Here is a 24,131-nt window from a genome sequence, read left to right on the forward strand (position 1 = left end):
CGGCGCCCAACTCACAAGCAGTGCACTCGCTGCATGGCTTCAAAGGGGGGCATCTATTGCGTCCTTCTCATTTGCTCGCTCACCTCCCTCTTCACAATCTCCACTCCCTCTTCCCACCCTGCGCACGCAGCCTCCACATCCTCCACCTCTCTCGGTGCTTCGGCCGACAGGACGACGTTGCTGTCATACCCCACCGCCACGTCATCTTCAATGCGAATGCCCATGCCCCAAAAGGCCTTTGGGAACGCATCGTCTCCCTGCGGCACGTATACCGCAGGCTCGATGGTCAGGACGTGGCCTTCTTGCAGCCGAGTGCCGCGCTCGATAGTTGGCGTGTCGTGCAAGTCGATGCCGAGCCAGTGCGAGAGCGAGTGCGGATAGAGACGCTCCAGCATGCCGGAGCGCAGATTGAAGCCCAGCCTCTCGAGCTCGACGCGCAGCAGCTCGACGCTGCGGCGATGCAGCTCGCCCTGCGTGTATCCGTTTTGCGCCGTGGCGAGGCTGGTGCATTGCTTCAGCACGCGCAGCACCGCACTGTAGAGGTCCTTCTGTGCGCTCGAGAAGCGCGAAGAGACGGGAAAGACTCGAGTGATGTCCGAGACGTAGCCGTCGACCTCGGGCCCGGCGTCGATGCACACGAGATCGTTGGCATGCAGTAGCGACTCGTTGGCGATGTAGTGGATCGTCAGAGCGTTGAGTCCGGAGGCGACGACGGGAACATACGCCGGTCGTTGGGCGCCGTGGAGAGAGGTGAGGTGCTCGAATGTTGCCTAGTGAGTGAGGGAGAGAGATCAGTCGACGTCCTTGAGGCCTCAAATGCAGCTGTAATGCTTGAAGGCTCGACTGGAGCTGTGATGCTTGACTCTGCGCCAGCCTCTCCTCCCTATCCCTCCCACACGCCACCACGCTCGGGTCCGCCTGTCTGCCATCTGTGTCTTGAGGGAGAAAAAGAAGCGCCCTCCGACTGCCCGCTTGCGCGTCACTCCAAGCGCCCTCCGACTGCCCGCTTGCGCGTCACTCCAAGCGCCCTCCGACTGCCCGCTTGCGCGTCACTCCAATCACGCGCTGCACCCAATGTCCAACCGCGCGTTGCCATCGCCGTCGCCAACGCATTGTCTTCCACCGCCACCTTGCCCTCTTTTCGGCCGCAGAACTTGTACTCACCTGCACCTGTCCCTCGCTCCTGCCCACCTCGGCAAAGCGCATCACCTCTCTCATGCCCTTGCTTCCAATCGCGCCTGCCTTCCTCATCACGCCCAGTTCATGCCTGCTCTTTACCAACCTCAACTTCTCCACAAAGGGCGCCAGTGCTCGTGTGCGCTTGCTGTCATTCAGCAGCTTGACGAGGGCATCAAAGTCGGACTTTTTGCTGAAGACGTCGAGCGAGGAGGCAGAGGGAGTGAGGTAGGTCAGGAGATTGCCCGAAGAGGTGGAAGAGGAGGAGGAGGAGCGACTGCGGCGGGGAAAGGAGGGAGAGGAAGGCAAGTCGAGATAGAAGTGTGAAGTGGAGGAGAGGAGCGTCTTGAGGTACGCTTGCAGTGCGACGGGATCCATGGCGAATGCCTGCCAGCAGCAGTAGGGCATCGTCAGCCACTTGCCCACGCACGGCGCGGGAGGGGAGGGAGGGAAGGCGCAAACACACCTGGTCGGCGCCAAACACATCCATCGCGCCATCAATGCCATTCCTCGGGCCATTCCAGAGCTCGGAGACCGAGTCGCGCGGCGAGACGAACATGGTCATCTTGTAGCCCTTGGCCGACGAGGGCGCGGACTCGAGGAGCAGCGCGGCATCGGGCTCTTGCCAGCCGGTGAGGTACTGGCGCAGCGAGAGACAATGAGCGAATGGGCACGAGACGTGGCAGGAGAAGAAGCACGCACCCAGAAGTTGGAGTCTTGCCGGAAGCGGTAGCTGCTCCCACCGCACCACGCTGCGTCAGCTGTCGGAGCGCAAGAGGAGAGAGAGAGAGAGAGAGAGATGGGGCCAGGCGCTGCGCTGCAGACACGCACTTGATGTTGCCGCTCATGCACTTGATGCGTGCGGCCATGACGAGCACAGCACTGCCCTCGGGCAAGCTCTGCATGAGCCTGCTTCTGCGCTCGGCATACTCGGCCGCGGGGATGCCGGGCGTGAGCTGCTCGTGCGCCACGTCTGCCTGTGCAGGCGCAGAGGCGCCTGAGAGGGAGAGGGAGAGAGGAGGGGGCGCGGGAAAGGGCAGGGTGCGAGGGAAGAGATGGGGATGGGAGTGCGGCAGGGCCTGGCCGTACTGTGCGCGCGGCGGACGCGTGGCGGGCGTGTCGGGGCGGGCGAAGGACGGCGTGCTGCTGGAGGCAGCGCTGGGAGCATCGGGCGCGATGCGCGCGGAGAGACGGGCGAGGGTGCGCCGCATCGTGCCGGCCGCAGCGAGGAGGGAGATGATGGAGCAGAAGCAGGCTGGAAGACGCGAACTGGAAGCTTTGCCTGCCAGTCGCGCGACTCTTGCTGCCTTCGCCCCTCCACTCGGCGCTGCACGTGCCACGCCCGCGTCGCTTGCCTCCTTGCCTCCCACCACCACCCCGCTCGCCTCCTCCACGCGCCACGCGCGCCGCGCCGAAATGTCCTCGCTCGCCCGCTGCGTGCACCGCTCCTTCCGGCGCGTCGAGGCGTGTGCCGAGTGGAGCATCGGCGCCGCGGGCCCCGTCTTCGTCGCCCTCTGCGCCGCCCTCGTCGCGCTCGGCGCATGGACCTTCTTCGTCGGCGTCCTGCCGGGCGTCGCGCCGCTGCCGCACGCCCTCACGCGCCTGCTGCGCACGCGCAGCAGCCTGCACATCCTCCTCGGCCTGCCCGGCGTGGTGCTTGCCGAGCCGCTGGCGCTGCTGCGATGCCTCGGCGCCAGCACGGCGTGCGCATACATCATCACCAGCATTGCCGTGCACTACCTGCACGCCATCCGCGAGGTGCCCGGCTCTGTCCTCACGGGCCTCAGCGAGGCGCGACACGAGCGTCGCCTCGGCCCCGGCTCGGATGCCTGGTGGCTTCGCAAACGGCGCGACGCGGCTCGCGCCAGTGCCGCCTTCTCCCCCGCCGCCAGCGCCAGCGCAGCGCAGCCGCTCCTGCACGCGGAGCAGCATCGTCTGGACGACGCCATCGAGGGCGACGATCTGTGGCCGACGAGCAAGATGTGCATGAAATGCCCGCCCGTCATGCTCTGGCAGGCTCTGGCCGCCTTGCCTCCTCAGCTGCGAGCCATCGAGCTGGACGTGCGGCGTACTCTGCGCTCTGCCTCCTCCGCGCCCTCCTCGCTCGCCGCCTCTTCGCCCGCCTCCTCCGCTCGCCTGCAACAGCAGCAGCAGCAGGATCTGCCGGAGCAAGTGCGGGGCGACACGGCAGACGAAATCAGAGAGGCGTTGGGAGAGGAAGCGTACAAGCTGGTGCCGCCGCCAAAGCCGGAGCGCGCGCATCATTGCAGGACCTGCGGCACTTGTGCGCTGAAATACGTGAGTTGCGCGGACTTGGAGCAAGCCGGGAAGCTGGGGGGGGGGGGGGGGCATGACGAGTGAAAAGAGAAGGTGCAGAGGGCGGGGATTGGCGGCAGAGCAGAGGCGGGCCAATGTGGTCCTCATCGAAGAGGCCGTACTGGAGATCTGTCCAGGAGGCAGAGAGACGGACGGGGTTACGCAGGCGCATGAAAGAGGAGTGGCGCAGCCCATGAGCGCAAAATTTGAGAGACGAGAGGGGCAGCAAGGCACGCCTCGTTCAGCCGTGGCGCAGCGATCCATCTGACCCATCCTCGCTCCTCCCTCTCGTGCGCCTGCTGTACATGCAGGACCATCATTGTCCCTGGCTGAATGCCTGCGTCGGACTGGGCAACGAGCGACACTTCGTCCTCTTCATGCTCTGGCTTGCCTTTGGAATGGGCGTCGTGGTATGCACGAGCTATCCGCTGTTGAAGAGAAGTTTTGCGCTTTCGACGCCGGTGAGTCACTCCGCTGTCTCCCCTGCGAAGTGAGAGGGAGAGAGGAGGAAGGCGAAGGGGCAACGTCAAGCTAGTGCCCAGCGCAAGCGCACACTGACGCCCCCGCCCCCTCCCTCCTCCCCCTTTACTCGTAACGCTTCGCAGTGGGACCAACCATACGTGCCTCGATTCCTGCCTCTCCTGACATTCGTCTTGTGCGCCATCATGGGCTTCGCACTTGCCATCATGGCCGCCTGGCAGCTGTTGTTGATCGCCAAAGGCGAGACGAGCGTCGAGGCGAATGACAATTCGCATTATCGCGAGCTGGCCAAGAGGAGAGGACGAGCGGTATGTCTATGCGTCCCCGTGCCCTCCTCACTCCTCGAGGGGGACGTTGCGCTGCGCAACTGACGATGCCCGTCCTCGTGAGCCAGGCGTTCGTCAATGTCTACGATGTGGGCCGCACGACGAATCTGCGCGTCTTCTTCAATGCAGGCCAAGACATGCGGCACTCTTGGTGGAGCGTGCTTTCGTTGCGAAGAATCGAGCCGTACGGCGATGGATGGCACTGGCCCAAGCGGCTGGGAATGGGTGGCCGGTGAGTTGCCCTCCCCCCCCCCCTCTTCCCCAAACCCCCTCCTTTCTCTTCTTCTTTCCCGCCCGTCATCAGCCAGTGTTCGTGGGCGCGAATGCTGACGTGCGGTGTGTGCCACAACAGGCATGAAGGCATCAAGCAGGAGGAAGAGCTGACGGACGACGAAGAAGAGCCAGAGGAGAGACTGGAGAAGGAAGAACACCTGCATGTAGGCCCTAGCTTGACGCTATAGTGCGTCAAGTCGAGCGGCGCCTCCCTTGCGCCACGCCACAGAACTCTTGCCGCACGCTTGCACGGCATTTGGCGCCTACCGTCCCTACCGTCCCTCCGGCAGCCACGCCGCAGCAGAGCAAGAGCTAAAAATAGATACCCGATGTTGCTTTTGGGGGTTCGCTCGGGTGAGGGGGACACGAGGAAGATGCACGCCGGCCGAGACGGAAGACCGGACGAAAAATATGCGCCGACGTCGTGCAGATCGGGGCTTGGCTTGCCTCCCTCTCTCCCGCGCTCGCGTCTCGACTTCGATGTGTCTCGGTCCCACCCTTTCTCTCCTCTCGCAGCGAGCAGCGAGATGCAAATGACGTGCATGCTATTCCAGCAGATACTCCTCCACTTTTGCGCGCATCTCCTCCCTCTCCATCACCCCCATTCTCCCCCTCTCGTACCCGTCCTCTTCCTCCAGTCGCATTCCCCCAAAGCCTTCCAATGCGTCCGGCCCTCCCTCTCTCGGCCGCGCCGGCCGTGCCTGTGCAGCGCGAAGCACGTACTCCGGCAGCAGGAGCGTCTCGACGGCTTCGTTGCGCGTCTGCACTTGAGGCGTCTCGAGAATGCGCAGGCAGGCTGGACAGAGCATCGTTGAGATGTCCATCGCCTTGCCTTGCTCGAGTGCGTCGTTGCTTGCTGCGTCCGTGCTGGGGGCTCGCTGTGGCGTACGAGGCACGCCCGTCGGAGAAGCAGGAGGGGCGGGAAGCAGACAAAGCACGCACTGCGCCGCCTCTGTACGGCTGGAGGTGTTCCAGACGGGCAACGAGAGCGCCGCAAGCACAAAGCGCTGCGCTGCAGCTCCCTGTTTGAGCGTCGCTTGTTCCGCCAGCCTCTCCAGCGAGTCCACTTGCGTCTGCGTCTTGCCGACGGCGTGCTGAGCGGCGCAGTTGGCCTGGGCGGCGTGGTGGTGGTGGTGTGCGGCCTCGTCGAGTCTCGCGCCCTCAGGTGCGGCCTCGACGACATGCGGCGCATTGCCATGGAGAGGCGCAGTGGCAGGAATAGGCGCAGCATGCCCCGCGAAGTGCAGCTTGGAAGCTGTACGGATGACAGTGGCAGGAGTGGAGGGAGCGGCGAGCTGCAATGTCCGCACTAGCTCTGCAGACACAACGAAGAGAGCGCGGCACAATCAGCGTCAGCTAAGCGACCGCTGCGCTTCGAGCCAGGTCGCGGACCCTTGCCACTCGCCTTGCCCCGATCGCGAGGCGCGCGCCAGAAGCGAGAGGACAGAGAGCGCCAAGAGTCGCCCAGCGGGGCCCAGGAGGAGCTGAGAGGGGGGGGGGGGCGGGTGGAAGGGTCACTCACGTTCCGTCATTCCGCGCATCGTGCCCTTGAAAGCCTTGCTTGGCGTTCCCATCGTCGCTTCTCTCTGCGTCACGTACGACAGCCGCTTGGCGTGCAGATAGAATGCCAGCTCTTTTGCGCTCGTTTCGCGCAGGGGACGTAGGATGAGTAGATCTGAAGCGCGCAGGAAGACAGGAGGACGTGAAGTGTGAGCATAGAGAGAGAGAAGGGGGGCAAAGAAGAAGAGAGGCACGCACCGTCAATCCAACCATCGCCGCCTCTCATGCCCGCACTAAAGCCATTTCCCTCCACCAGAGCATCGAGAAAGTGCGCGGCCAGACAGTCGGCACAACTCGGCAGCAGCAGCACCGAGGCGTGCAGTTGGTGTGCTCGCCGAAGAATCGAGGCGTAAGCGAGAGTTGAGTGCAGGGATTGATGACGCGTCATCGAGGGCGCTGTCTGAAGGCGGCAAGAGGAAGAAGAGGCGAGGCTGGAGGCGGAAGAGGAGGGGCGGGAGAGATAGATGTCTGATCCACATCGCATCGCGCTCTCGTCAGCGTCTCATCTCCACCCCACCTCGCCTCGACGCTTTGCACTCACGCTCGCCTCTCGCTTCACACCTCACGCTCCCTGGCTCGCCCACGACGAGCCACTGCAGGCGCAACCTGGCATCCGCCTCTTGCTCCAGCGCCGACTGCATGCACTCCCTCTGCCGCTGCATCTCCTCCTCGCCCGCACGCGCATCAAGGAGGCACAGCACCGTAATGTGCTTCAGCTGCGGCGCGCGAGAGGTGGCGATGGCTGGCGCTGGGAGGAAGGAGGAGGCGAGGAGATGCAGCAGTGCTCTGTGGTGCGTCGTGTTCAATCAGCCCTGGCACGCCTCGGAGCATGGCGGGTGCGCTGCCACTCACCTGCCCTCTTGTCCTGAAGACACCACCGCCACTACACCGCCTTGCTCCTCCTCCTGCTTGCTCTGCCCTGCGTCGTCGCTGCGGCGCGCAGCGAATCGGCGCCACAGCACGGCGCCCAGTGCGAGCTGCGCCGCCTTCCTGACGCGCTGCTCCAGCTGCGTCGCGGCGCACGCGGCACACTGCGGCGCGCCGCGCGTCTTGAGCTGTGCGCGCGCGGCGCAGCGGCAGCGCGGCGGCGACGAGGCGGCGGCCATGCTGTGGGCGGATGTGGAGAGCGGGCAAGAGGCGAGGCGCGCACCACATTGGGCGAGGCGAAGGAGGCGTGCATGTCCCGACTCCCGCGACGGTGCTGCTCCCACGCTCGAGCCTACGCCATCGGGCCGTGCGCATGGCGCCATCCTCCTTTCCCTCCACCGCACTCTACTCAGACTCAGCCTCAAGTCAGAGCGGCGCCGTCAAGATGCGCGGCTGCTTCTCCGTGCCTCTCTTCAGCACCACCACCACCGTCCCGCCCGCAGTCCAGACACCGGCGAGCCAGCGGCAAGGCGCGGCAGAGCGAGACACGCACACGACGATGCCGCACCTCTCTCTGGCGCTCGAGAACACCGGCTCGGTGGCACGCGATCATCTGGCCAGCGAGCGCACGTAGTGAGTAGTGGCGCATCCAAGACGTGCAGCGCGCGCGATGAGCGAGACGCAAGAGCAGCGCCACGGGCAGTGGAAGCGCGGGCCTGGCAGAGGCATGCAACGGACCAGCAGTGGTCGGAGGGCGGAAGAAGGAGGCTAGGCGACCAGAGCGCGGGCCGCATCGAGGCGAGGAGAACGGCCGAAAGAGCACAAGGGTGCAAGGCAGAGAGCACTGAGCATTCGAAGAGCGCAGCGGAGCGTCGTCCACGCGCGGCCGTGGTGTGGAGTGGCAGAGCCGCAGTCCGTCGTCGAACGCTCGGGACGGGAGAGGGCCTGCTCACCACTGCATGGCGGCCTGGGCAGCTTTCAAAGCCGACCATGTCTGCCCTTGAATGTCCAGACATAGTTTTCGCTGTTTCTGCCTCTCGAGCCAAGGGCATGTCGTCTGTCTCCCCTCTTCTCCTCCTTCCTGACCCCCCTCCTCACTTCTCACCAGTCTAGCCTATCTACGCACCTCTCTCTCCCTCGTCTCCCTGGGGATAGGCGTGGCGCAGCTCTTCCAGATTCCCGATCTCGTTCGCAGCCGCTCTGCCGACGATGACGGTCATGATGGCTCGGAGGGCGGCGAGGTCGCACTGCTGCGCTTCATGCGCAGGCTCGCCGACGATGATGGCGCACGCAGAGCGGGCATCAATTTGTGCGTTTCGCTCCAAAAGTCCCCATCCTCTGCCTTTGCTTTCTGACTAACACGCTCGCGGGGGCAGGGGCAAGCCAATCGGAGCGCTCTGCATCCTCCTGGGCGGCCTCTGTCTGCTCTTTGGCGCGCGCAGGTACTTTGTGGTGCAACGTGCGCTCGTGAGAGGGAGGTTTGAGCCGAGTCGGATTGAGGGTGAGTTGTTGCACGTGCGAGAGAGGAGGAGGGCAGAAGCCCGGAGGGCGGGCGGCGGAACGATGCTGCTGCGAGGCTCGGCGTGGCTGCGACGCTCGACGATCTCGAAGCGAGAGGCGATCGCTGTTCTCCTCAGACGTATCGGCGGCCACGAGCTTCTCTAGCTTCTCTTCACGCTGCAGCGAACTCGCGCGTGACAGCTCCAGTTTCCACGAGCTACGCTCTCCAGGGCTTTCATGACGCCTTGTCCAGCGCACTCTTGCTTCTGCGCCTGCTTCCTCCGGGCCCCTATAGAGCGCAGAGCGCAGAGGCGATGCTGACGCTCCCCTCCACCGCTCCCCTCCTTTGTCGACCTCGGGCCCATGCAACAGTCTCGGCGCTCTCCCTCGGCGCCGGCGCGCTCATCGTGTGCAGCTTTGGGGTGATTGTGGGCGCGAGACTTGGCAGCAGCAGTGGCTGAGAGCAGGCACGATCGATCTGAGGGGGGCATGGGAGTGGGTGATAATGTGATGCGGCTCCTGACTTGCTTCTCGCCCAGCCTAGGCGACACTTGGAGGCGGGCGGCGAGGCGAGGCATGCGTGGGAGCAGCACGCCTTGCCTATGCGCCTGCCCTTGCCCGCGACTCGCTCACCTCTATCGGGCAGCGCAGCCGAGAGGCCCGCCTGACGCATGCCACTTCGAATTCCGCGTGCAACTCCTTCTTGCAATGCCCGTCGCGGCACTCGAGTCAGCGCACCATCAGCGCAGCACGCTCAGCGTCAGGGGTGCGAAGGAGGCGGCGTTCAGGTTGGCAATGCGCCGCCGCTCGCTGGCCGCCGTGCGCCTCGGCCGGCGCGCCGACAAAGGCCGAGGCGCGCGGCGCTCATCGGCCGACGGGCCGCGCGCCACTCCGGTGCCTGGAGCTTGCCCCACGCGCGCCGCCGGCATGCCACCTAGGCAGCGCCCCCTCGCCGCCGTGCGTTCGCACCACCACCCCCCACCCATCGCCCAGCATGGTCGCCTCCTCAGCGCCGCGCACCATCTACGACAAGTGCTACGACGCCCATCTGGCGCACGAGCACGACGACGGCACCGCCATCCTCTACATTGACCGCCATGTGAGCTGCGCTCCACTGGCCACACTGCGCCGGCGGCCGGCATGCTGACCGCGCCCGCCACAGCTCGTGCACGAGGTCACCTCGCCGCAGGGTGCGTTGCCGCGCTCCGCCTCTCCTGCCCCACCAGCTGCTCACAGCCTCGCACAGCCTTCGAGGGCCTGCGCAACGCCGGGCGCAAGGTGCGGCGGCCCGACTGCACGCTCGCCACGGTGGACCACAACATCCCGACCGTGTCGCGCAAGGCGTACAAGGACACCAAGTCCTTCGTCGAGCAGGCCGACTCGCGCACGCAGTGTCTCACGCTCGAGGACAACGTCAAGGAGTTCGGCCTCACGTTCTTCGGGCTCAGCGACTCGCGCCAGGGCATCGTGCACATCATCGGCCCCGAGCAGGGCTTCACGCTGCCCGGCGCCACGATTGTCTGCGGCGACTCGCACACCTCGACGCACGGCGCCTTTGGCGCGCTGGCGTTTGGCATCGGCACGTCCGAGGTCGAGCATGTGCTGGCCACGCAGACGATTCTGCAGAAAAAGGCGCGCAACATGCGCGTGCAGGTCGAGGGCGAGCTGGCGCCGGGCGTGACGAGCAAGGACATCATCCTGCATGTGATCGGCATCATCGGCACGGCCGGCGGCACCGGGTGCGTGATTGAGTTCTGCGGCTCGACGATCCGCGCGCTCAGCATGGAGGCGCGCATGTCGATCTGCAACATGAGCATCGAGGCCGGCGCGCGTGCCGGCCTCATCGCGCCCGACGACATCACCTACGAGTACATCAAGGGCCGTCCGCTGGCGCCCAAGGCCGGCGCAGAGTGGGAGGCGGCAGAGAAGTACTGGCGCACACTGCCGTCCGACGAGGGCGCGCACTACGACGTCGACGTGCAGGTCAAGGCCGCCGACATTGCCCCCACCGTGACTTGGGGCACGTCGCCTCAGGATGTCGTGCCCATCACGGGCAACGCGCCTGACCCGAAGCAGGCCAAGGACGAGGCGCAGGCTCTGGCATGGACGCGCGCACTCGAGTACATGGGCCTCGAGGCCGGCACGCCGATGGAGAAGGTCAAGGTCGACAAGGTCTTCATTGGCTCCTGCACCAACTCGCGCATCGAGGACCTGCGCGAGGCTGCGCGCATCCTGCACGGCCGCAAGGTGGCGCAGGGCATCTATGCCATGCTGGTGCCCGGCTCCGGCCTCGTCAAGAAGCAGGCCGAGGCAGAAGGCCTCGACAAGATCTTCCAGGCGGCAGGCTTCGACTGGCGCGAGGCAGGATGCAGCATGTGTCTCGGCATGAATCCGGACCAGCTCTCGCCCGGCGAGCGCTGTGCCTCGACGTCGAACCGCAACTTCGAGGGCCGGCAGGGCGCCGGCGGCCGCACGCATCTCATGTCGCCGGCCATGGCTGCCGCGGCCGCGGTGACCGGATTCCTCACCGACGTGCGCCAGCTCACCTCGGGCGCCAAGGTGGGGCACGAAGCCGCCCAGCCCGACTTTGCCGTGCAGATCTCCGACCCCAAGTCGTACCTCACCGACAAGACGCTTCCCCCGCCTGCGCCCATCACGCCGGCCATCGCCACCGACGAGGATGTGATTCGCGACGTGCCCGAGTCGCAGATCGCCACCGTCGGTTCCGGCGTGCAGGCATTCACCGTGCTCAAGGGCATCGCTGCGCCGCTGGAGCGCTCCAACGTCGACACGGACCTGATCATTCCCAAGCAGTTCCTCAAGACGATCAAGCGCACCGGCCTCGGCTCCGCGCTCTTCTGGCCGCTGCGCTACGATGCAAAGACGGGCGAGGCGGACCCGAGCTTCGTGCTCAACAAGGAGCCCTACACGCAGGCCAAGATTCTCGTTGTCACCGGGCCCAACTTTGGCTGTGGCTCGAGCCGCGAGCACGCGGCGTGGAGCCTGCTCGACTTTGGCATTCGCGCCGTCATTGCCGAGAGCTTCGGCGACATTTTCCGCAACAATCTCACCAAGAACGGCCAGCTGCCCGTGACGCTGCCGGCGGCGCAGATTGTGCGCATCAGCGAGGATGCCAAGGCGGGCAAGGAGGTGGCGGTGGACCTGCAGCGCCAGCAGATTGTGCTCGCCGACGGCACCGAGTATGCCTTCGAGACGCCCGAGTTTGTGCGGCATTGCCTCATCAACGGCCTCGACGACATTAGCCTGACGATGGAGCACGAGGCGGCCATCAAGAGCTTCGAGAAGAAGCGCAGCGCAACGACGCCGTGGCTGGGTGAGTGGCGCAGCGCAAGGGGGCCGATGGCTACGGATGGGCGCAAGCTTTGGGGCTAACACATCGTCCCTCTCTTCTTCTCCTCAGACGGCTTTGGCTACGCGGGCAAGCTGCAGCCGCTGATGGAGAAGGCCAAGGACGTGGCGAGCAAGGTGACGGGGACCGACTGGTAGACAGCTCGCCGCGCCGGCAGACTCGACATGGCGCGGAGGGCTCGGATGCAGAGACACGCACTACAAAAGACGAATGCGCATGCTATTGCTGAGACGAGGCACGCGCATGGAAAGAGCGGGAGAGGAGCACGGCAGCGAGCAAGCGAAGAGTCGCGAGTCTACAGCCGAGTGTCGCGTCGCCCTTCTCGCGGCGGGGCGCGCGGGGGAGTGTGATGTCATCGTCGCGCCCGTGCGCGGCGCGCCGGGCTCTCACGCTCAGGCCTGGTCCCTGGCGCGCACGCGGCCCGCGAGCGGCCCCTGCTTCTCCTCTACCACACCCGCACCCTCTTGACGCACTCTTCTCTCCCTGCTGCCCTCATACACGCACGCCTCTCTCTCTGCGCCCACACGCCGGCCTCAGCAATGGCCTCCGCCTCCGCCTCGGCCTCGGCCTCGCGCTCGCCTCCGCCGCCGCCGCATCTGCGGCGCGACGCCCTGCCGCTCTCGCTCCTCGCCGGCGCCCTCGCCGCGCTGGCCGAGGGCGTCGTCGTCGGCGTGCCGCTGGAGCTCGGCAAGACGCGCGCGCAGCTGCAGCATGCCGACGCCGGCCCGTGGCGCCACCTGGCGCAGGCCAGCAGGAACGGCGTGCGCGGCGCCTACGTCGGCGGCGCCGCCGTGCTGGGCGGAGGCGCGGCAAAGGTGAGTGGCGGCCAATGTACGAGGGGCATGGGCGCACGCAAAGCGGCAGGCGCAGGGCAAGGCAAAGTGCGCAGCTGCGCAAGTCGAGAGGCACGGGCCGCGTGGACAGCATCGCGCACGCTGGCTGGCCCGAGCACAAGGGCCCCTCGTTGTAGCGAAGTCTCGGCGGCTGCATGGACTGACATCACTGCCCTTGCTGCCCTCGCAACCCAGACCTGCGTGCGCTTCATCGCATACGATCGTATCTGTGCCTCTCTGCGCAACGACGAGGTGGGTGCCTTGGCCTGTGCAAACATCCACGCATGGCGCGGGTGAACTCGGCGACTGAAGCAGCGCCACACCCTCACTGCTTTGCACAGGGCGTCACCACGGGCGGCCGTGCTCTGTTCGCCGGCATGTCCGCCGGCCTCCTCGAGGCCCTGCTCGTCTCCGTGCCGGCCGAGACACTCAAGACTCGGCGTCTGGCGTCTGGCCTCTCCTACTCCGCCCTGATGCAGCACGGCCTGCGCGGCGTGTACGCCGGCGTGCTGCCGACGATTCTGCGGCAGGGCCTGCATGGCGCCGTGCGCTTTGGCAGCTATTCCAGCATGAAGAACTTCGTGCAAGGGAGCACGAGACCGGGACAGGCACTGCCCGGCGGCATCACGTTTGCACTGGGCGCAGTGGCGGGCCTCATTACTGTCTGTGAGTCTGGTCGACGATTGCCGATGTGCTGTGCTTCGGCATTGTTCGAAGCTGACGCGGTCATCACCCCTGCATAGGCGCTACTCAACCACTCGAGTGCGTCCGCCTCCCTTGCCCCTTCTTCAGGCCGATTCACTGACCCCTCTCCTCCGCCCGCGCCCCGCTCAGCGTCGTCAAGACGCGCATGCAAGAACGCACGCCCGGCGCCGCGCCGCTGCCCGGCGTCTGGTCGCTGGCGCGCCACATCATGCGCACCGAAGGCACACGTGCGCTCTGGCGCGGCGCCACGCCGAGACTGTGTCGCCTCATCGTCGGGGGTGGCGTGACGTTCCTGTGTGTGAGTGGGAAATTGCTGTGCCCCCCGCGGAGCGCTGCGCAGCTGCTGACTTGCGTCGCGCTGCTGCCCTTCTTAGTACGAAGAGGTCGTCTACTTGGCCAACGGCGGCATGTAGGCATCGCTCCTCTTCTCACCTCTGCCCTCAGCAGGCCCTTCTCTAGATTCTTCACGCGCCGCAATGGGGACACAGTACTGCATCGTCATGAGCGGAAGAACTGCGCCGCGTCGTGCAGGCGGTCAAAGACGAGCGTGACGTACGACGTCTCGTTGAGCAGGCCCTCGAAGTACTGGATCGCCTCCTCCTCGCCGAGATCGAGGCGAAACTTGTCTTGCACCTGGCGCGGACGGAGAGGCGAAGATGAACATCAGCATCTCTCGCACAGCATCTCTCTCTGCCTGGAGAGGGCACAGCAGGGGCTCACCTTGAGCACGGCCTTGTCCGGCTCGATGCGAATGTCGGGAATGTTGGCGTCGACCATGAGTGCCACGAGGTTGAGGATGAGGTTGGAGTTCTTGCGCAGACTCGTGTAGGCCGTGTAGCAGAGGCTCTTGAAGCGCGCGTAGTGCGGCGACTGCGCGCCGCCCATGGCCTCGACCATCTCGCGGCTGAGCTTGAGCGCCGGCGGGAAGGGCTTGGGGTCGCGGCCTAGGATGTAGCCAAAGTCGACTGCAGCGCGGCTCAGCGTCAGTGCCAAGACGGCAAGGCCAGCAGCGCCATCACGCACCGTGGAAAAAGTGCCCGTCGGGCGCGAGCAGCAGATTGTCCAGATGCCGGTCGCCGACGCCGAGGAGGTACGTCACGACACAGTATCCAGCTGCACGCGCGCCAGCCTGCGTTCAGCCAGCGCTCGAGGGCTGCAAGGGAGAGGGGGGTGGAGGACGCTGACTCACCGCACGACCTGACAAACGTGTCCAGCACCACCGGCGCGACGCCATACGTGGCCGGACTGCTCTCATCCGGATGGTGAGCTCGCAGATAGTTGAGCAGGCTGCCTCCGTGCTGTGCGACGATGGCAGCTATGCTCTTGCTTTCGACGAACTGCACCATGCCATCGACTGGGCCCGTCGCAAGCACGCGGTACGGCGTCATGCGCAAGTCGAGGTTCTCGTTGCGCAGCAGGCGATCCATGAGCGTGAAGAGCTGCATCACCAGCTGGTCCTGGCGCAGATCGTCACCGTTCTTGAAGATGACGCCGTACGGCGGCGGCCGTTGCGGTGCCGCGTCGGCGTCGCTGCTGCCTGCCTCAGTACGCGCTGGAGGAGGTGCCTCGGCAGCAGCAGCAGCGCTGGTCGAACTGGAAGGGGCGCCGCTGGTGCTGCTGCGTTCGAACTGCAGGAGCAAAGGAAAGAGATTGCTCTTGAACACGGTGCTAGCCTCCGGCGCGATGCCCTCTACGCGCACGCGCGCATCGAGAGGCAGCGGCAGCACGGGCGAGAACTTGCGCAGCCCGTGGCGCGGATCCGCAATGGCCGCGCGCAGCTTGTCGATCTTCTTGGGCCGTGAGTCTTTGGAGGAGCGCAGGGCTTGGGCGCGCGCCGAGAGCTGGGAAAGCAGCTCGCTTTGCCGCCGGAAGAGCTCGCGAAGCTCTGCTCCTTTGGGTGCCTGCGAGGAATGTCAGCAACCCATCTGCGGCCGAGGAGCGGCAGAGCTAGCTCACCTCGAGCATCTGCTCCAGAAAGCGCGCCTTGATCGTCTTGAAGAACTTGCCCCAGCGCTTGTCCTCCGTCTCCACGGTGAGGTACCAATAGAGATTGTTCGCCAGTACGGGATCCGAGCTCTGCAGAGCGCGGCGCACGAGGAACGTCCACAGCGAGCCCTCGGAGGTGGAGAGCGACGCGGAGGGCGAAGAGCTGGGCGCTGCCTCGGCCAGTCGAGCTGTGGGCGCGATGCGGCGATCGGGCTGCTGTTGTGCACTCGATGATGCTGGCGAGGGGCCAGAGGAGCCGCCAGACACCGTCGTGTCGTCAAACTTGAGCGCCTGGACCAGTTGCAGCAGGTAAAGGATAAGTTCCTGCCGACGGATTGTGAGTCAGGCGGCAGCTTCATTCAGCGTCAGTCGTCACACCCACATCATCATCTGCCCTCTCAAGCTGCTGCACAGCATACGCGCGTACTCGTGAGTCTCGGAAGCCAGGACCCAGCAGTTCCAGCGCGTCGTCCATGCCGATGCGCGCCCACATGGGCAGCAGCACATCGGTGGCTTGCTTTGCCTCGCCGGGGTCGTTCCACGAGACGGACTTGAGAAACTTGGTCAAGCCCGAGGCGAAGCGCGAGAGATAGAAGCGGAACGTCCAGAGCAGATCTGCCTCGCGTGACGTCAGTGTGCGCGTGGGCGGGTACGAGAGGATCTCCTGCGAGGAAGGGGGGGGGCAAGCAAGGCAACATGGGTCAGCTGCCGAGACCAAGTGCGGGAGAGAGATGCGAGGCCAACTCACGTTGAGCTCGTCGCGTACGCCAGCGTTCGGCTTGAGTTCTCGATCGAGCGGGCCGTTGCGATGACTTCGAGCCAAGCGTCTGCTTTTTGCCTCGCTGAGATTCTCCAGTGCCGCTCGACTGCCCAGGCCCACTTCGACCTCGGGATCAAAGACCGTAAACAGCGCGGCGTCAATGACAGGTGCCTGCGCCACTCCTTGTGCGCCTGCAGATACGGGCTGTGGGCCGGCCGAGGGCGCTGAAGAAGTCGCAGTGCCGGCCTCTTGCCCGGCTTGTCCCGTCGCTCCCTCCGTCTCACACCACACAACGGGCGCCTCCCAGCGTGGCAAGTCGACGTATAACCACAAAGCATCCGAGTTGGCGGCCTGCTCGGCATTGATGCGCTCAATCTGCCGATACGTGAGCTTGTCGAGCCATGAGAGGCGCGGCAGAAGCGCAGAGTCGTGAGCCTTGATCAGCTGTGGGGGCGGCGGAGTCAGCGTCATCGCGCTTCGGAGCGCCCAACGCTGCTGCGCTGTCTCACTCACCTTCTCCAGCCGGCCCATCTCGTCGAAGCTGCCGCCCGCTGCGGCGCCAGAGCGTGCAGAAGGGCCGCTGTCTGGCACGTCCGCCTTGGCCTGCAAGCCACGCATCTTCGACGGCGTGGTGCTCTCTGCACTGCCGTCCGCCGGCGTCTCTGACCATACATAGAGGCGATGCGATGCGCGCTTCAATGTGCTGCAGCCCGCCAAGCGCGTTGCGTCAGTCGCCGTGTCCAGCTTGTGGAGAGCCAGCGGGCGAGGCGAGGCAACTCACCCCTTCTTGCCAAAGAGCCGCAACGTGGTCCCGCCGATGCAGCGCCGCGCATGTCCACGTCCATCGCTCGTCTCGGGCGCTGCCGCGTCCCACACCGAGAAGCCAATCTGTGCGCCGAGGGGCAGCGACGCGAGGGGCACGGGGAAGTGCAGCGTCTCATTGAACCTGCCCTCCATGCTGATCAGCGAGCGCGACAGCCATGCGAGAGACTCAGGAATGCCACGCACTGAAACGTGCTGCGAAAGTGTCGATAGCGCGTGCGCACCGGCTGGCAGAGCGGGCGATTGTCGGCATACAGGCGCGCCTCGACGTACACATCGGCGCACGCCTCGCCCGCCGCCTGTGCCGCATGCACGCCGGCGAGACGCTGGCGCGGCGCATCGATGCGCTGGGCGCGCGAGAGCGTCGGCAGGCGCCCTTGCAGCGAGGCAATGCGCACGCTGAGCGTGGCATCGGCGAGGAGCGGCAGGGGGACGAGCGTGTAGAGATCGCGATCCATGGCGGGCAGGCAGGGGCGGGGCTGCTGTGGCTCAGCGCATGCAACAGCGCCGGAGACGTGCTGCGCGCAGCGGCCGCGAGGCGCACGTCTGGCGTTGGGCGCGGAGATGGAGTGCTGTCGAGGCGATGGAGGATGAGGCGCAAGACGGAGAGCGGCTCGAAGTCACAAGGCACAGCCAGCGCTCGCCCGGGTGGCCCGAGCGCGCCGGCAGGAGAGCGCGGCGGCGGCGTTGCTCGGCCGTGCAGCGCCGCCCGCTGGCACGGCGCCGCCGCCGCGAGACCCTGACTCGCCGCGCCAGCGCCGAGCGTGTGGCTTGCGCGGAGGCCCCGGACCGCGCCGAGCGAAGCAAGAAGGCCTCCTTCGTGCCATGGCCCATGCCAGCGGCTCGAGGCGCAGCATCCAGCGGCTCACAGAGCTCATCATCCGCCTCGTGGGTGTCGCGCTGGACGCCGCCGCTCCAGCGCGAGCGTCGATCGTCGGCACAGCACAGCTCTCAGGCAGCAGCGTCGCCAGTGGGCCAGCGTGCACGGCGCACCAGAGAGGCGGCGCCAGGAAGAGGGCGGACCGTTGAGCTTCGGCTCTTGCTAGCATGGCTCGGCCGCCTGCTCAGCAAGCGCGTCGTGCAAGTGGCAGCGATGCTGCGCTGCGCTGCATCTGGCGTGGCCCGACAAGGCCGCTGCCCCACGGCGGGCCAAGCGGACGTGCATGCGGGCGAGCGAGGCCTGATGGCCGGCGTGCAGCGTGTGGGGGAGGGAGCAGGTGCGGGAGCAGCACCAGCACCACGCCCGAGCCCGCCACGGCAGCGTCGCACCGCCGTCTGTCACCTCTGCGCCGCCACGGCGGGCTGCTTGCGTCTGCACGCGCGAGTGTGTGAGTGCCGCCAGTGTGCAGTCAGAGTGCACGCCAGGCAGGCAGCAGGCAAAGAGGGAGACGGGAGCCGTGGTGCTGGACGAGGCGCGCGCTGCACGTCGGCCAGGACCGGACCGAGGCGTGTCTGGCGCTGAGGCAACGGAGCAGAGGGCCGAGCACGGCGGCGCGGCGGAGTCGCGAGAGCTGCAGCGTCAGCACGAGGCGGCCGAAGGTGCGCTTCGCCTGCTGCTGCCCTCTCTCCCCGCATGCCGGCGGCTCAACGAGCGGAGCCGGAGCGTGCGCTGGCTGTGCGGCGAGGCGAGGCGTGGCAGGGTGCAGCGGCTGGCTGGCGCGCGCCATGCCTTGCAGACAGAGAGGAGCTGCGCCGCGGCATCCGGCGGCGTGCGGTGCTGGCAGTCGCGACCTCTCTCTGCTGTGCAGGGCGCAGCGCCGTGGCCACGCCCCGCCCGCGCAACTCCACCGGCTGCGCACCTCTCTTCCCCACCCTCTCCCGCTCCCTCTCCTCTGCACCCTGCCCAGCATGCTGCGCGCCCTCCCGCGCCGCCTCGTGCGCAGCGCCGTGCCGCCGCCGCCGTCCATGGCGCGCCTGGCCTCGCGCGCGCTCCACTCGGGCCTGCCCACGCGCGCCGCCGCCGCCGCGCCCCAGCGCCCCAACGCGCCCTCGCCCAACGACAGCTTCATCACGCCCACCAACGCCTACTACGTCGACGAGATGCGCCGCATGTGGCAGCAGGACCCGAGCAGCGTGCACGGCTCGTGGGCCACGTACTTCAGCGGCATGCAGGCCGGCCTCAGCAGCGAGAATGCCTTCCGCCCGCCACCGACGCTCATGCCGCTGCCCATCGATGCGCCGCCCATCGACACGTCGTCGTACGAGGGCGGCTCGGCCGTCAACGACCACCTCAAGGTGAGGCAGCGCGCGCGCTCCTGCGGGCGCCGGTGGCGTCTGACCCCCCTCTGCTCCTCCAGCTGCAGCTGCTTGTGCGCGCCTACCAGGTGCGCGGCCACCGCATCGCCGTGCTCGACCCGCTCGGCATCCTGCACCCCGACCTCTCCGGCGACGTGCCCGCCGAGCTCACCATCGAGCACTACGGCTGGACGGAGAAGGACCTCGACCGCGAGATGCAGCTCGGCCCCGGCCTGCTGCCCAACTTTGTCGCCGCGGGCAAGAGCAAGATGACGATCCGCGAGGTCATCGACGCCGTGAAGCGCATCTACTGTGAGTGCAGCATGTGTGAGCCGTGCAGCGCGTCGCTCATTCCGCTCCCTCCAGGCGGCTCCATTGGCATCCAGTACGTGCACATTCCCGACCGCGAGAAGTGCGACTGGCTGCGCGAGCGCATCGAGACGCCGCAGCCGTTCAAGTACAGCATCGAGGAGAAGCGCACCATCCTCGACCGCCTGATCTGGTCGGACAGCTTCGAGCGCTTCATCAGCTCCAAGTACCCCAACGAGAAGCGCTTCGGCCTCGAGGGCGGCGAGTCGCTCATCCCCGGTGTCAAGTCGATGATCGACCGCACCGTCGAGCACGGCGTCGAGTCGATCACGATGGGCATGCCGCACCGCGGCCGCCTCAACGTGCTGGCCAACGTGATCCGCCGCCCCATCGAGGGCATCCTGCACCAGTTCGCCGGCAAGACGGACGACGGCGAGGGCGGCGGCGACGTCAAGTACCACCTGGGCGCCAACTACGTGCGCCCGACGCCCTCGGGCAAGAAGGTGGCGCTGTCGCTCGTGGCGAACCCGTCGCATCTCGAGGCCGAGGACCCTGTCGTGCTCGGCAAGACGCGCGCGCTGCAGGACTTTGCCAACGACAAGGAGCACACGACGAGCATGGCGCTGCTCATGCACGGCGACGCCGCCTTTGCCGGCCAGGGCGTCGTGTACGAGACGATGGGCATGTACAACCTGCCCAACTACGCCACCGGCGGCACGATCCACATCGTCGTCAACAACCAGATCGGCTTCACGACGGACCCGCGCTTTGCGCGCTCGACGCCGTACCCGTCGGACATTGCCAAGAGCATCGACGCGCCCATCTTCCACGTCAACGGCGACGACGTCGAGGCGGTGACGTTTGTGTGCCAGATGGCGGCCGACTGGCGCGCCAAGTACAAGAAGGACGTCGTCATCGACCTCGTCTGCTACCGCCGCCACGGCCACAACGAGACGGACCAGCCGAGCTTCACGCAGCCGCGCATGTACGAGGCGATTGCCAAGCAGGAGACGACGCTGACGCAGTACGCGCGCCAGCTTGTCGACGAGGGCAGCTTCACGCAGAAGGACATTGACGAGCACAAGAAGTGGGTGTGGGGCATGCTCGAGGAGGCGGCCGAGAAGAGCAAGGACTACCAGGTCGGCGAGCGCGAGTGGCTCTCGTCGGCGTGGGACGGCTTCCCGACGCCCAAGGAGCTGGCCGAGCAGATTCTCGACCACAAGGACACGGGCGTCGAGAAGGAGCGCCTCGAGCACATTGGCCACGCCGTCGCCTCGTACCCCGAGGACTTCAACGTGCACCGCAACCTGGCGCGCATTCTCAAGAACCGCGCCAAGACGATCGACGAGGGCGAGGGCATCGACATGTCGACGGCCGAGGCGCTCGCGTTCGGCGCGCTTGCCATGGAGGGCTACTACGTGCGCGTGTCGGGCCAGGACGTGGAGCGCGGCACCTTTTCGCAGCGCCACGCCGTGCTGCACGACCAGAAGAACGAGTCGATCCACGTGCCGCTGAAGCACCTGAGCGAGGACCAGGCGCCGTTTGTGATCTGCAACTCGTCGCTGTCCGAGTTCGGCACGCTCGGCTTCGAGCTCGGCTTCAGCATTGTCGACCCCAAGAACCTGACGATGTGGGAGGCGCAGTTCGGCGACTTTGCCAACAACGCGCAGTGCATCATCGACCAGTTCATCGCGTCGGGCGAGCGCAAGTGGCTGCAGCGCAGCGGCCTCGTCATGAACCTGCCGCACGGCTACGACGGCCAGGGCCCCGAGCACTCGTCGGGCCGCCCGGAGCGCTTCCTGCAGCTGTGCGACGACCACCCCTTCATCTTCCCCAGCCCCGAGAAGATGAACCGCCAGCACCAGGACTGCAACATGGCCATCGTCTAGTGCGTGGTGTTGAGCGCGCGCGCCTTTCTGCCCTGATGCTGACTCGCTGCTCTCCCTAGCTGCACGACGCCCGCCAACGTCTTCCACATGCTGCGCCGCCAGGTGCACCGCGACTTCCGCAAGCCGCTGATCAGCTTCTTCTCCAAGTCGCTGCTGCGCCACCCCGAGGCGCGCTCCAAGCTGGCCGACATGCTTCCCGGCACGGGCTTCCAGCGCTACCTGCCCGAGCAGCACCTTGAGAGCACCTCGGAGAAGGACGGCCTTGTTGCGTGCGTGGGACAGGGCTGTGTTGGCGCCAGAACATGCTTGCTCACACGTGGCTCGCCCGCAGACCCGACGAGATCAAGCGCCACATCATCACGTGCGGTCAGAGTGAGTCCACCTGGCAGCCGCCTCGCCCGCCGCTCCTCGCTGACCACGCTGCATCAGCCTACTTTGCGCTCCTCAACTGGCGGCGCGAGAACAACATCCGCGACGTGGCCATTTCGCGTCTCGAGCAGATCAGCCCCTTCCCGTACGACATGATCACGCCGCACCTTGACAAGTACAAGAACGCCGACCTCGTGTACTGCCAGGAGGAGCCGCTGAACGGGTGAGCCCACGTGGAGGAGGGGCTTCGCTCGCCTGGCGCAGCCGCTCACCTCTTGTTCCCTCTCGCAGTGGCGCATGGTCGTACGTGCAGCCGCGTCTGCGCACCGCATGCCGCCACACGGAGCACCACAAGGACACGCTGGCCATCTTTGCCGGCCGACCACCGTACGGTGAGTGTTTGGCTGGAAGCGCTGCGCGTGCCTGCAGCGGGCCCCATGCTGACTGCTCCCGCCTTGTCCAGCCTCCGTCGCCACGGGCTCCAAGAAGGCACACGAGGCAGAGGTGAAGCGCTACCTCACCGACGCCTTCGACATGAGCCGTGTCGCCTCGGACGGCGCGTAAAAGGGCGGCTCGCTGGAGGAGAGAGCGAGGCACGCGCACATAGATCGGGAGAGGCGGTGCCCCGTCTCGTTGCGCTGTGTCCCTGTCTGCGCTTGCTTGGGGGAGAGGTGCAAGAGATACGATTGACCCAACTCTCGTCTGGCGAGTCTATGAGGAGCGGTGGCGCGTAGTGCAGAGCCGCACCTCGACGGTGTCCTCGCGCGCTCTGGACGAGCCTGCGCACGTCGGCGCTGCGCGAGGCGAGAGTGAGGCGCAAAAGGTGCCACGGCAGCTGCTCCTGACCAGTGGCGCTGCGGAGGACAAGCAAGCTGTGAGGCGTGTGCTGTGCGCAGACGCGAGCGGCGTTCTGGTCCAGCGCCTGCCAGCGCAAGACATGTGGAGGCGCAGACAGAAACGCTAAAGGCCCACGACGGGCGTGCTCCTGGGAGTGGAGTGGGCTCTGCGTGCTGGGGCGCGGCGAGGACGCAGCGGGTGCACGCGCGCGCCACGCGCCACGTCAAGCGTCTGTCACCCGCCACCACCATCCCTCCAGAGCGCCCACACGCAGCCCTGTCGTGTAGGCACCTCAAGGCCAGGAGCGCACGGAGTTGCAGCATCACCAGCCCAGCGTGCGCCACATGGCGCGTCGCCTCGTCAGCCTCGCACGCAGCATGAGCAGCAGCAGCAGCAGCAGCAGCAGCAGCAGCAGCAGCAGCAGCAGCAGCGGCGCCCTGCGCTTCGCCGACTTTGATGTCACGCGCCAGGCGTTTCTGCGCCGGCCGGCCGTGGCGGCGATTGTCAATCTCAAGCCCATTGTGCCGGGACGTGAGTGTGGGCCCCGCTCGGCGCCTGCCACTTGCCCGCGCTCGATGGGCTGAACCCCGAGCCTGGTGAACCCATCCAGACGTGCTTGTCATTCCCGCCACGCCGTGCGCTCGGCTCGCCGACTTGCCCGCTTCAGTGCGGCCTGCCTTCTGGCAGACAGTGCATGAGGTGGCCGACGTCGTCAAGCAGCGCTACGGAGGCACTAGCTTGACGCTTTCGGTGCAGGACGGACCCGAGGCGGTGCGCATTACTGCTTTCTTTCTTTCTTGCTCTTGCTCGGACCTCGCACCGAGTCTACGTCTGCTGACACTTGCCCATTCGCTGGCAACCACAGGGCCAATCAGTGCCTCATCTGCATGTCCATGTGCTGCCGAGGAGAAGCGTGAGTGTGGTAGCCGTACCGACGCCCGCAGTCAAAGACGAGCTGGGTCAAGGCGGGGCGCACTCTTACTGACGGGGGCGCGCGCACCTGCACCGCGGCACAGGGCGACTTTACGCCCAACGACGAGGTGAGAGGCACTCGTCTCTGCACAGAGACCCCACACACGCACGTGCTGCTGACGCTCTGCTCTCACTCGCTTGGGACAGATCTACGAGCATCTCGAGCGCTTCGGCCTCGGCCTCTTTGCGGCACAGGCACGCGCCGCACGAGAGGGCGGCCGCAGCAGCAGCAGCAGCAAGAGCGAAGGCGATGGCGGCGGTGAGCGCCGACGCCTCAAGGTCGATGCCGACGAGGAGCGCCCGGCGCGCTCGGCAGAGGAGATGGCACGCGAGGCTGCGTGGCTGGCCGAGGCGTTCGCGAAGCAGTAGAGAGAGCCATGGGACCGGCCGATCGCTGCTGCTCCAGAATCCGTACGACTCCTTTCCTTCTCTCTCTCTCTGGCTCCCTCTCGCTAGGCACAGAAGCAATGCAGAAACGTCATGAAGCAGGCAATCACGGGCGCGCGAATGAAGATGCGATCAGGGAAAGATGCCGAGGACACGAGG

General features: G+C 66.3%; 10 protein-coding genes across 10 annotated transcripts; 7 read left to right on the forward strand and 3 right to left on the reverse strand.

Annotated features, from left to right (window-relative positions):
• Window positions 1–32: 32 nt before the first annotated feature.
• FA09DRAFT_332882 (Creatinase/aminopeptidase) lies at window positions 33–2,419 on the reverse strand. The gene is made up of 5 exons (XM_025743634.1): window positions 2,008–2,419; window positions 1,879–1,909; window positions 1,643–1,816; window positions 1,165–1,563; window positions 33–770 (listed from the first exon to the last, which is right to left on the reverse strand). The coding sequence occupies exons 1-5, from the start codon at window positions 2,385–2,387 to the stop codon at window positions 54–56; spliced, it is 1,701 nt and encodes a 566-aa protein (XP_025594866.1). The 5' UTR covers window positions 2,388–2,419; the 3' UTR covers window positions 33–53.
• A 132-nt stretch (window positions 2,420–2,551) lies between these two features.
• FA09DRAFT_332883 (zf-DHHC-domain-containing protein) lies at window positions 2,552–5,131 on the forward strand. Its single transcript, XM_025743635.1, has 5 exons — window positions 2,552–3,474; window positions 3,804–3,953; window positions 4,098–4,280; window positions 4,367–4,530; window positions 4,651–5,131. Exons 1-5 carry the CDS (start codon window positions 2,593–2,595, stop codon window positions 4,757–4,759), a joined length of 1,488 nt encoding a protein of 495 aa, XP_025594867.1. The 5' UTR covers window positions 2,552–2,592; the 3' UTR covers window positions 4,760–5,131.
• Window positions 4,907–7,242, reverse strand: FA09DRAFT_332885 (hypothetical protein). The gene is made up of 5 exons (XM_025743636.1): window positions 6,984–7,242; window positions 6,673–6,917; window positions 6,330–6,599; window positions 6,094–6,246; window positions 4,907–5,886 (listed from the first exon to the last, which is right to left on the reverse strand). Exons 1-5 carry the CDS (start codon window positions 7,235–7,237, stop codon window positions 5,117–5,119), a joined length of 1,692 nt encoding a protein of 563 aa, XP_025594868.1. The 5' UTR covers window positions 7,238–7,242; the 3' UTR covers window positions 4,907–5,116.
• A 715-nt stretch (window positions 7,243–7,957) lies between these two features.
• On the forward strand, window positions 7,958–9,264 carry FA09DRAFT_179222 (hypothetical protein). The gene is made up of 4 exons (XM_025739326.1): window positions 7,958–8,046; window positions 8,107–8,307; window positions 8,375–8,499; window positions 8,871–9,264. Exons 1-4 carry the CDS (start codon window positions 8,003–8,005, stop codon window positions 8,957–8,959), a joined length of 459 nt encoding a protein of 152 aa, XP_025594869.1. The 5' UTR covers window positions 7,958–8,002; the 3' UTR covers window positions 8,960–9,264.
• A 228-nt stretch (window positions 9,265–9,492) lies between these two features.
• On the forward strand, window positions 9,493–12,063 carry FA09DRAFT_332888 (3-isopropylmalate dehydratase; the record flags this gene model as incomplete). The annotated part of the gene is made up of 4 exons (XM_025743637.1): window positions 9,493–9,597; window positions 9,661–9,688; window positions 9,745–11,832; window positions 11,920–12,063. 4 exons carry the CDS (start codon window positions 9,493–9,495, stop codon window positions 12,003–12,005), a joined length of 2,307 nt encoding a protein of 768 aa, XP_025594870.1. The 3' UTR covers window positions 12,006–12,063.
• A 539-nt stretch (window positions 12,064–12,602) lies between these two features.
• Window positions 12,603–14,018, forward strand: FA09DRAFT_332890 (mitochondrial carrier). The gene is made up of 5 exons (XM_025743638.1): window positions 12,603–12,683; window positions 12,897–13,367; window positions 13,445–13,463; window positions 13,536–13,704; window positions 13,781–14,018. Exons 2-5 carry the CDS (start codon window positions 13,079–13,081, stop codon window positions 13,817–13,819), a joined length of 516 nt encoding a protein of 171 aa, XP_025594871.1. The 5' UTR covers window positions 12,603–12,683; window positions 12,897–13,078; the 3' UTR covers window positions 13,820–14,018.
• On the reverse strand, window positions 13,589–17,579 carry FA09DRAFT_313515 (phosphatidylinositol 3-kinase). The gene is made up of 10 exons (XM_025740733.1): window positions 17,161–17,579; window positions 16,934–17,098; window positions 16,666–16,855; window positions 16,141–16,596; window positions 15,775–16,056; window positions 15,363–15,716; window positions 14,596–15,307; window positions 14,430–14,519; window positions 14,127–14,371; window positions 13,589–14,039 (listed from the first exon to the last, which is right to left on the reverse strand). The coding sequence occupies exons 1-10, from the start codon at window positions 17,430–17,432 to the stop codon at window positions 13,905–13,907; spliced, it is 2,901 nt and encodes a 966-aa protein (XP_025594872.1). The 5' UTR covers window positions 17,433–17,579; the 3' UTR covers window positions 13,589–13,904.
• Window positions 17,580–17,709: 130 nt separating this feature from the next.
• Window positions 17,710–18,538, forward strand: FA09DRAFT_179417 (hypothetical protein). The gene has a single exon (XM_025739327.1). It carries the CDS (start codon window positions 17,807–17,809, stop codon window positions 18,434–18,436), a length of 630 nt encoding a protein of 209 aa, XP_025594873.1. The 5' UTR covers window positions 17,710–17,806; the 3' UTR covers window positions 18,437–18,538.
• Window positions 18,539–18,919: 381 nt separating this feature from the next.
• Window positions 18,920–22,338, forward strand: FA09DRAFT_323876 (putative KGD1-alpha-ketoglutarate dehydrogenase). Its single transcript, XM_025741103.1, has 6 exons — window positions 18,920–19,209; window positions 19,272–19,521; window positions 19,576–21,406; window positions 21,467–21,676; window positions 21,739–21,779; window positions 21,837–22,338. The coding sequence occupies exons 1-6, from the start codon at window positions 19,015–19,017 to the stop codon at window positions 22,001–22,003; spliced, it is 2,694 nt and encodes an 897-aa protein (XP_025594874.1). The 5' UTR covers window positions 18,920–19,014; the 3' UTR covers window positions 22,004–22,338.
• Window positions 22,339–23,041: 703 nt separating this feature from the next.
• FA09DRAFT_283090 (fragile histidine triad) lies at window positions 23,042–23,756 on the forward strand (the record flags this gene model as incomplete). Its single annotated transcript, XM_025739841.1, has 5 exons — window positions 23,042–23,144; window positions 23,224–23,384; window positions 23,479–23,526; window positions 23,630–23,653; window positions 23,733–23,756. Coding segments are annotated over 5 exons (360 nt in total), but the record flags the coding sequence as incomplete, so codon positions are not given.
• Between the last annotated feature and the right edge of the window lie 375 nt (window positions 23,757–24,131).

The sequence above is a fragment of the Tilletiopsis washingtonensis genome, assembly GCF_003144115.1.
Source record: "Tilletiopsis washingtonensis strain MCA 4186 unplaced genomic scaffold FA09scaffold_29, whole genome shotgun sequence".
Lineage (NCBI taxonomy): Eukaryota > Fungi > Basidiomycota > Exobasidiomycetes > Entylomatales > Tilletiopsis > Tilletiopsis washingtonensis.